General features: G+C 45.5%; 1 protein-coding gene across 4 annotated transcripts; it reads right to left on the reverse strand.

Annotated features, from left to right (window-relative positions):
• Nucleotides 1-311: 311 nt before the first annotated feature.
• Nucleotides 312-9,357, reverse strand: SLITRK5 (SLIT and NTRK like family member 5). 4 transcript variants are annotated; one of them, XM_027897529.1, is made up of 3 exons: nucleotides 9,222-9,357; nucleotides 7,693-7,787; nucleotides 312-6,712 (listed from the first exon to the last, which is right to left on the reverse strand). In XM_027897529.1, the coding sequence occupies exon 3, from the start codon at nucleotides 6,702-6,704 to the stop codon at nucleotides 3,828-3,830; it is 2,877 nt and encodes a 958-aa protein (XP_027753330.1). In that variant the 5' UTR covers nucleotides 6,705-6,712; nucleotides 7,693-7,787; nucleotides 9,222-9,357; the 3' UTR covers nucleotides 312-3,827. The 4 variants fall into 4 exon arrangements, with proteins under 4 accessions (XP_027753330.1, XP_027753332.1, XP_027753333.1 ...); XM_027897531.1 differs by lacking the exon at nucleotides 9,222-9,357 and adding an exon at nucleotides 8,963-9,054; XM_027897532.1 differs by lacking the exon at nucleotides 7,693-7,787.
• Between the last annotated feature and the right edge of the window lie 243 nt (nucleotides 9,358-9,600).

Here is a 9,600-nt window from a genome sequence, read left to right on the forward strand (position 1 = left end):
AGAGGGAAGGGAAAGGAAGAGCGAAGGGAAAGGAAGAAGTAAGGGAAAGGAAGAGAAAGAGGAAAGAGGAAACTCACCTTTTGCATTTAAGACAGTGAATTGGTTTGATATGGGAAAAAAAAGTAAAAAAATATTTCTTTAACCTGATAAGAACATATGTTTTTTTTCCAGTAATTACACTGAGAAATTAGGATTCTCTTCCACCTTTTTTTGTTCTTTTATCACAGAATTTCATGCACTTTGGAAATAAAATGTGAGGCCATGAGTGATTCAGCACACTCAACATTACTTGTCAAAGGACAAAAAATAAAGAGGGGGAAAGTCACTTTAATTACCAATCTAAACCAGTCTGATAACCAACCTAAAATAGTATACAGAATTCTCAAAATAGTGTAGATTTTTTTGTCCTGCAGTATTACCCCTTTGGTCAGCACTAACTCAGCAGATCATCATGCAGAATGTTTCACTGATCTTGCTAACAAAACAAAGGCCATATTCTTACATAAACATTTTTTCTTCAAATAAATTATCCTATTTTCAAATCAGAGGCATGTCTCCCTTTGTCTATGTCTATTCCTATTACCTATGTCTACTCTTCCTTACAATATTTATACAAAGAGGATATTTCCTTGTAGCCACTGCATGGGAATTTCTACTTCCATTAAAGTCCTCATTCACAAATAGCCCTTTCAGATATGCTTCAGGATGTTAACAGACTAAAGAATATTATTTTTTACTCTGTATCCTTTTCCAAGGGTTTATCTTCAGGAATGCACTCTCTGTAGGTAACTGATGTAATTTAAGTTTTTTCTCCAGTAACGGAAGCAATAATATTTTCTTTCTACTGAAGACAGGAAGCTGAAAAGATTTAAATTAATTGTTCTGATTGTAGTGTAGACCATTAGAAAAATTCTTCATTACCAAATATTAAACGCATGTGGAATGCATGGAAGCAGCAGTAATACTAACCTCAGAAATGGCAACATCAGAATGTAAGCATAAACGGAAGGCCAAGACATTTCTTTCAACTATCACAAATCCAAGGTAATTCCTGCTCATTTACTCATTTGTGGATGCTGCCTCTTTGTGGCAGCATGCCATGCAAAATGCACCTTTCACATTAAGTACCTAATCCTATGTTTGTATTGACACCTATGCAAACTCATATTTATGAACTTAGAATCACATAGAAAAGATATATATGCACATGAACAGACAAAGTTTGCAGGAACTTCTCATTCAATCCCTACTGAGCTAACTTCTCTCTGACAAAGTCAGCAAGGTTGAAAATTTTCTTACTTATACCCATTTAACAACAGTGTGCCTCTACTGAATTTAAATGGGAGAACCAGACCACTGGTTTCAGCAATGGTTATAAAGGCAGTAATTGAAAATTAGGGCTCCAAAACTGCACCTCAGGCAATAACACACACATCTCTCCGTAGTGTCAATAGAAGTCTGCAGGAGATGGTGAGCAGTGAACAGAATAGCCATGTGTTGTGTCTCTTGTGACAGAAGAACACTCCTCATCTCTGCATTTCAAACTGAAATAGCACTCCACGTACTAAACTGTCCAAGCTAAATACAGTCATGCTTGCTGGTTGGTTTGTTTTTTGTGGTTTTTTTTTGCTTTTGCTCAGTGTGGGTGGCATAGAGAGAAGAACACATGCCAAGAAAACATTTATCTTGAATTCAAACAGACCAGTTATATAGCTTTGTTTTTGTAGAAAGTGACAGATTGTACATGGGTAAGAAAAGCAGAATATAACAGAGCCCTTTTGCAATAAAAGATTTACTAGTGAACAACTTTGCAAACAATATAAAATGTAATAACCTAATGAAGGAAAAAAACCCCACATGTGAAATATGACTTACCCTGTTCCATATATTAAACGCTTCAGTAAGGAGACAAAATGTGAGCTATCCTATTCAATATATTGTTGAATCACATATCCCTGTGTTGCTTTCTGACCCATGTTACATATGCTGGTAATTACCACATCATATTTTGAAAACAGAGAACACATTATGTTTTGCCTAGAAACATTAAATCTTTTTGATGAGCCATAATTGCTAATAAAGAGAATCAAATGTAAAAACAGGTTATTTTGGCAAGAAATTTTAAAGTTCAGATACTCATTACTTCAGGATATTACATTTGAAATATTTACCAAGTGTTTATTCAGAAACTATTAAAAAATCACATGTGCTGGGATACATATGAGACATCAGTTGTCCCCTCTTACAGTGATGCTGTATTTATGAATATCCTTGCCATTGCCTGCTGCCCAAAGGGGTAAAGACATTTTATATAGACATGTACAGTCCACCATTTGGTCTTTCAGGATGCCAGTAAACATGTGGATCTGTACAAGTGCAATTGTACTTGACTAAACAATCAGAAACTGGCTACAACAGTTGCAAAATCATTATATTTTGGTTAACTAATACAAAAGAAAAAATGAAAAAGAAATTGAAACTGACAAATCAAAAATGAAACACTTTTTTTTTCTTGATAAATGAATGCCTTCTACATGTCCCTCACTAGTTTGCCCAACCAGACTCCTAAGCAGGAGGTTGCTAAAAGGTACATTTTTAAATAGAAACCTGATTTTTTTCTACTGTGATTGGATTTAATTTCTTAGATTGTCTGTTAAGATTTGGTCATAACTGGCATTATATATAATGATTTAAAAGGTCCTTTTGATTCTACATCAGATTTGGAAAAAAAGCTCTTAGTGTAGTGCAATACTTTAAAGGAATACAGAGACTTTGGACCTGGTCCTGAATTTAAAAAAAAAAAAAAAAAAAAACAACGAAAAACACTTAAACATTTCAGTAGTTTTACTTGTAAGAATAGTTCTGCATCCTCTATCCTAATTTTTTGGGCTTTTGACTAATTTTGCTCAATGAGTGAGTCTAGAAAACTACACTCATTAGTAAAGTTGTTCATGTGCTTAAGTGCCTGCAGGATGAAAGTCTAAGCTGGGACTTCTTTCACAAGTAGAGATACTGAAGTGAGTTAAGAATTTGCAGGATTAGGCCCTAAAATAGTGAAGGAAAGAGAAATGCTAATGTGTATATAAAAATAGGTGCTACAATAAAATATTTTTTTATATTTCATCAATAAATTATTTTCACTAACCAGTTATTGATCATATATCTCTGCACTCTTTAATGATTTGTCCACATCTACAGTGATCCTTTTAAAGATCGTAATATATTTTTGAATTCAAAAGTCCAGAAAGTATACAAACACATCCTTAAAAAAAGGAAACCTTGTATTAAAGTCGGGGTGTGCTAATCTCTCCAAAAAAGCCATTTAGACTCACCCATGGCTAAAAGGGGAAAATGTGCGCTGTACTCTTCAACCAGAAATAAACCCAAAATGAACAATGCCTGTTAAAAAAAATAAAAATAATAATAATAATAAAAAATAGTGATCATGACTTTTGTACTTGTGATCTGAACATGACCTGACAAGAACCTCCTGCCACCTTCCCCAAGCACACGTGGGCACTTGCACAACACCAGTGTTGTGCCCATTTTACAAAACAGGTGGTTTCCGACTTCCAAATACAGTAAAAGAAAAAAGAATAAACTAAACAGAACAGCACACCCTTTCAGAATCATTCCCCGAAGCTGAAAAGTCCTGTGCCAAGGCACTTCACCCTACAAGAAAATGAATTAAAGGGGGGGGAAAAGGATGGGGGCGAGGTGGGAGGTCAGCATTTACGTTTCTTTGTTTTGTGTGTGATTATTAAATACAAATACTCTAGAGAAGGAGCTGCTGAGACTGGCGAGGGGACGGGGAGGGGGGCTGTTTCTCAGAACTGGCTGAATGTGGTCTGTTTTTCCAGCACTTCGAGGTAGTCCGGCTCTGCGTTTAGTTTTGCTTTTAGCTCCAGGTACTCGTTCCTGTTGGGCTCTACATAGACAGTACTCGGGGGGCTGTAAAGCACCGTCTCCCGGAGCCTGCTGTCCCCCGGCCCCGGGTGCAAGTACTGGTGGGCACGCCTAAGGTCATAGTTAGGGGAGTAGGTGTAGGCGGCGGGGAGCTTGGGGTAGTCGGGGAGGGTGGAGCTGGGAGTGCCCAGCGTGGAGGAGGAGTGTTTGTCGGGCTCCAAAATGCCCCTGTAAAAGCGATCGGCGTCTTGCACCGGGGAGAGCAGCTCCTCCCGCGGCTCGATGGTGCTCACGCTGTACGCGGGGCTGCGCCCGGGCGCGTCCTCCCCGCCGGGCGCCGGCGGCGGTGGGGGCGGCGGGGGAGGCGGCGCGCCCCCCCCGGGCGACAGGGGGTGGCTGCTGTAGGTGACCTTGAGCTCGTGAAGGTCTTTGTAATCCTCGCCCGAGTTGCCCTCCCGGGAGCGGTAGATGGGGTTTTTGCACATGTGGCCCAGGGGGTGCGGGATGTACTCGTAGACGTGGCCGGCGGGGGTCTTCACCTTGGGCAGCGCCGCGCCCCCGCCCCCGCCGCCGCCGCCGCCGCCCCCGCCGCCGCGGTGGGGCGGGTGCTGCTGCAGGTGCGGGTGGTGGTGGCCGCTGTAGACGCTGTACTGCATGTTGAAGGAGCTCACGTCGGAGTTGTTGGCGCTGGCGTGGTCTCCCTGGCCCTTCTTGCGCCGCTTCATCACCAGGACGAAGAGCCCTGCAGCCACGAAGACGGACATGATGAAGACCAGCAGCAGGCTGAGGATCAGCACCGAGAGCGGCACCGAGGAGCTGCCGCCCCCGGCGCTGCCCGCGGACGCAGAGCCGCCCGCCGCCGTGCCATTGAGGCGCACGGTGGAGGAGGAGGGGGTGGTCCTGGCCGGCAGCTGGCCCGGGGACGGCGTGGGCGTGGAGACGACGATATCCGAGTAGTCGGGGCACAGCAGCTCCGCCCGGACGGCCCGCATGTCGCTCTGGGCAAACTTCTTAGGGGACTCGCAGATAACCTGGTCCACCAGGACACCGGTGTTGAGCTGCTCCAGCCACAGCTTCATGCCCACCACGTCGCAGGTGCAGTCCCAAGGGTTCTCGTGCAGGTCGATCTGCAGCAGGGATTTCAGCTGGTCCAGCACCCCGCTCACTGGCAGGTAGGAGAAGTGGTTGCTCCGCAGGCTCAGCCTATAGAGAGACAGACCAGAAAAAATGTTCCCCGGCAAAGACCTCAGCAGATTGTTATTCAAAAACAAGAGCTGAAGGTTGGGGACAGATTCAAAGGTGCCTGCCTCTATCTCCCGGATGACATTGTACTGCAGGAAGAGGTACTGCAGGCTTTGCAGCCCATAGAAGAGCTCTGGGCTGAGCCGCTCGATCCGGTTCCCATTTAGGTACAGCCTTCGCAAATTAGTTAAATCCCCAAAAGCCCGGTCCTGAATGACCGAGATCCGATTATTGCCCAGATGCAGCAAATCCAGCCCAGTGGCATCCACAAAATCTGCCCTGCGGACCAGCGCAATGTAGTTTTCTGTCAGATACATCTTCTTAGGATTATAGGGTTTGGGCTGCAGTTCAGAAATGCTCTCAATCTTCCTCTCCTGACAATTGACATTGAGGCCCAGGTCAGAAATCTGCAAGTTGCAAGTGCAGGCAGTGGGGCACTCCAAAGGCACCGGGGATTTGGTCTGGTAGGCAATGCTGGGGCCATAGTTGCTGTATCCCAGGTCTTTTGAGGGCAAGCGGGAGGTGGGGCGCACCCTTGGCTTGTTGGGTTGGCGGGTCCCTTTGGGGGGCTTCAAGGGAGATTTGTAAACAGCTGAAGAAGAAGTAGCCACAGAGTTGACCGAGGCTGGGGTTGTGTGGAAATACCCTGTGGTGCTCAGTGGTGTCTGAGGTCTCATTTCATAATCAGAGATGAGCCTCCTGGGGCAAAGCTCCTGCTTGGAGACTTCATCCAAGTCTCGACCATGTAAGCGGAAAGGGGTCTCACAAACTACATCTCCCACCAGAGCAGAGTATGAGATACTGTCCAGCCAATCCTTTAGAGCAATCAACTCACAAGAGCAATTCCAGGGGTTTTCCTCCAGCTGCAGCTCCACCACTTTATCCATATGCTGCAAGAGCCCCATATAGGGCAGCAGCTTCAGCCGGTTACCCCTCAGGTCCAGGTGAGTTAAGGGCACAAAACGAAAAAGGTTGTTGGGCAAACTGGAGAGGAGGTTATCATTGAGAATCAGCACCTGCAGCAAATGCAGTTTGCTGAAGGCATTCGGTTCAATGATGCTAATATAATTATAATCGACCTGTAGGTATTCCAAACTCTCTAGCCCAAGGAAGGTGTCATCCCGTAGAAGTTCCAACTTGTTATTGTTCAAGTGCAGCCTCCTTAAACCTCTCAGACCATGAAAGGCCCCAGTTTCAATGTCTTGTATGTCATTGCTCCCCAGATGCAAAATCGAAGCCCCTGTGTAATTGACAAACTGGTTTGGGTACAGCCTGTTCAAAAGGTTCCCAGACAACAAGAGATGGTAGACAGGAAACCTTGGTGGACTGATCTCAAAAAGGCTGATGATCCCTCTGTTTTCACAGCTCACTGTTAAGATGCTGTCCTTCTCCTCACAAGGACATGCATTATCACAGATTTCCCCATAATACTCGATGCTTTCTGCCCACGAAAGGACTAGCGATGTTAAAGCAAACGCGATCGTCTGCAGCATCCAGATATGCATTTTTTTGTTGAGGTCCTGTTCCAAAGTTACTGTAGAGCAGCAAGCATACATTTTATTTCCTGTAAGGATAAGGAGAAAAAAAAAGAAAGTAGCATAATAGTACAGCCCTGTAAAATTTAAAATGGAAATAAAGTTTATGTACATCTTCAGTAGGGTAGAGAATGGATTGTTAATCAACAAAAAAAACAAACCTCCTGTCACTTCTAATTCCCGTACTTTTGAAAACTGGATGACATGCATTGATTAACGGGTTGATAGGCAACTCCTAGCGAGTCAAATGCCTGTGGTGTTTAAAACGGTGAGGTCACAGTAAGAACTGTTCTGGTTCTGTTTGTGTGGGGTGCATTTCAGTGCTTCCTTGGATTTTTTTCATGACCGGTCCCATAAATATACATAAAATGGCTGTCAGTTCAGTTTCACGTTTCTAATTTAAGAGAAAAGGAACACCATTTTACGAGGTTTCCCACCTCCCCTATTACCCAGCTCCCCCTTCCCTTCAGAACCTCCCCAGTGAACAGCGCACCAAGGTCTTCCCCTCCTTCTACCTTGATTTTTAACCGTTGGTGGAACTACCATGGTAGGAATCCAAAGAAAAATGCTCAGTGCTGAAAACGGCAGCTTAATTCAACAGAGAGAATACTGGCACATTCTCCCCATCACACATTTCTTAAAACTCTTTCATGTTAGGTTTTTTACTCCTAGCTATACATTTACAAAGCACACACCCACCCACACAGACATGCACACACATACACACACATACATTCTCACACACACTCACCCCCAGATGACTTCTGTAGAGGAATTCTTCTGTAATGAAATTAAATACATTAACCTCCTACTTCAGTGCACTCAACAGCTCTCTTCAGTTAGAGAAATTTTGTAATCTTTACACAAGCAAATAATTTTAATTGATTTTTGATCCCTCCTCAAGTTATACACAATGTAACAGAGCTCACTTCAAGCAGAAGTCTTTAGTTCTCTCTCACATACACACACATACACACATACTCTTAAAAGAAATATTTTAACCACTCACCCAAAATTTGTGAAAAATGGAAAACATGCAGATCATCTTCGGAGTCTCATCCATATCTGACATAGCGCTTATTCCCAATGTTCTGCAAAACTAGCCTGGTAGAAGTGGAGAGGTCTAAATAGGTCTCGTGAAAATATCTCATTGCCAACACTCCAAGCATCAGAGTTACTGATTATAAGCAGCGATGGCTGTCAGTACTCTTTATCCTTTAGGGGAGAAGACACCTAGGCTGATTAAAAGCCAAGGAGGGTGGAAGGGAAACCCTACCATTGACCTACGTCAGTAATTTAATGCCCAGATTTCACCTAGCTGGAAACAAATCCTTTGCTTTCCTTTTTGCAGTCTTTCTGATTCCTTGTGTCTTTCTTCTACTAGTCTAAAAGCAATATAAATAGAGAAAAGAGATGCATTTTGTGTGTCGGTAAGGGAAGACTAATAAATCATCAGGCTTAAATGCTGGGATCTTAGAGGAGGCTTGCATTTTCTATCGTCCACCTCAGAGCTCCGATCCTCATGACACAACTCTGGTTTGGAGGAAGGTATCCTAAAAAATGAGAAGTCTCAGTACTGCAAGACATCTCCTGTGGCATCAGGTTCACGGCTGCAAATCTAGCACTTGCAGCAAAGGCAGTCATGCAGCAAGAAATCGGAAGTCTCGGTGAATCTCTCTCTAATTCTGACCAGACGTCAACTGGATCAGAATTACTCAAAGCAAAAAGGCTTCACTGCATAAAGGCATCAGAAATCTTACTCAAAGGCATATATCTAGCATATTCTTTCTCAGTTTGATCAGATCCATTCATCCATTAACCAACAGTTCTTCGTAGAAAAGAAGAAAAAGAAGACACAAGCCATTGAAAAACCTGCCGGTCAGTATTAAACTCCCAGGCAATTTTACAACTTTAATTAAATTATTATTAGAAAAGGAGGCAAATACAATTTTCCTTCCCTCTTCCTTTCTCCCATTCTCTTACAAAAAAAAAAAATTAAAAAAAAAAAAAAAAAAAAAAAAGCGGGGAGGGTGGGGGTTAAAGAGAATAAAGTTGTAGCTGGCTACATGCAAGGTTGCAATCCCGCCCTGGAAACCCCTCTGTGGTGACTGTGTGCTGCTGTTCGCCAGCTCCCTACAGAGGTTCAGATTGAGGATGGGGGGGGGAAGTGGGGGTGGGAGCGACGGGAGTGGGGGAGGGGAGAAGAGGAAAGGGGTTGCATCGGGATTTTTCTTGCGTGTGTGGGTTTTTTTCCCCGAAGAGTTCAACCCTTAGTTTACCGCACTGCATATCCGGCTGGAGGCAGCTTTCAGTACCGCCGACAGCAGCAGCGAGCCAGCAGCCCCAGCCGGACACTGCCACCCAACTGAGCAGCACCCCGAGTTGGGAGACGTGGATTTCGGCGGGGGCGAGGGAGGGGGTGGAGGTGGAAAGCAACAGCAAGGGAAGACCCGGCGGGGAAAGGATGCGGGGGGGCGAGGAAGGGAGGAATAGAAGAGGGAAAAGGGAGCGAGAGAAAAAGTCGACCCCGGTACTTACTTCGCCCGAAATCTCCAGGGCCCAAGCATGGTGGCAGCCCATGAAGAAGCCTCCCCGCGGCGCGGCGGCGGTGCCGGTGCCGGTGTCGGCGCGGCCGGGGCGGTGGGTGCGGAGCGGAGCGGAGCGGAGCGGGCTCCCCCCGCGCGCAGGCGGCGCCGAGACACGGCGCTCGCTCAGGGGTGCGCGCACAGGCGCGCACACGCGCCACACCACACTCTCTCTCTCACACACACACAGACACACACACACACACTCGCGCGTGCCCGGGCACCCGCGGGGGCGCGCCCGACACGCACGCGCGCTGCGGCGCGCGCGGCCGCCCAGCGGGAGTGGGGGCGGCTGGCGGCGCGAGGCGCGGTGCGGTGCGGCCCCCGCTGCG

This window comes from Empidonax traillii, unplaced genomic scaffold (genome assembly GCF_003031625.1).
Source record: "Empidonax traillii isolate 1590-97213 ecotype Southwest subspecies unplaced genomic scaffold, ASM303162v1 scaffold546:size877293, whole genome shotgun sequence".
Classification (NCBI taxonomy): Eukaryota; Metazoa; Chordata; class Aves; order Passeriformes; family Tyrannidae; genus Empidonax; species Empidonax traillii.

Coding starts and splice junctions, on each gene's coding strand:
- SLITRK5 (XM_027897532.1), bottom strand. CDS start 6,704: ATGTATGCTTGCTGCTCTACAGTAACTTTGGAACAGGACCTCAACAAA.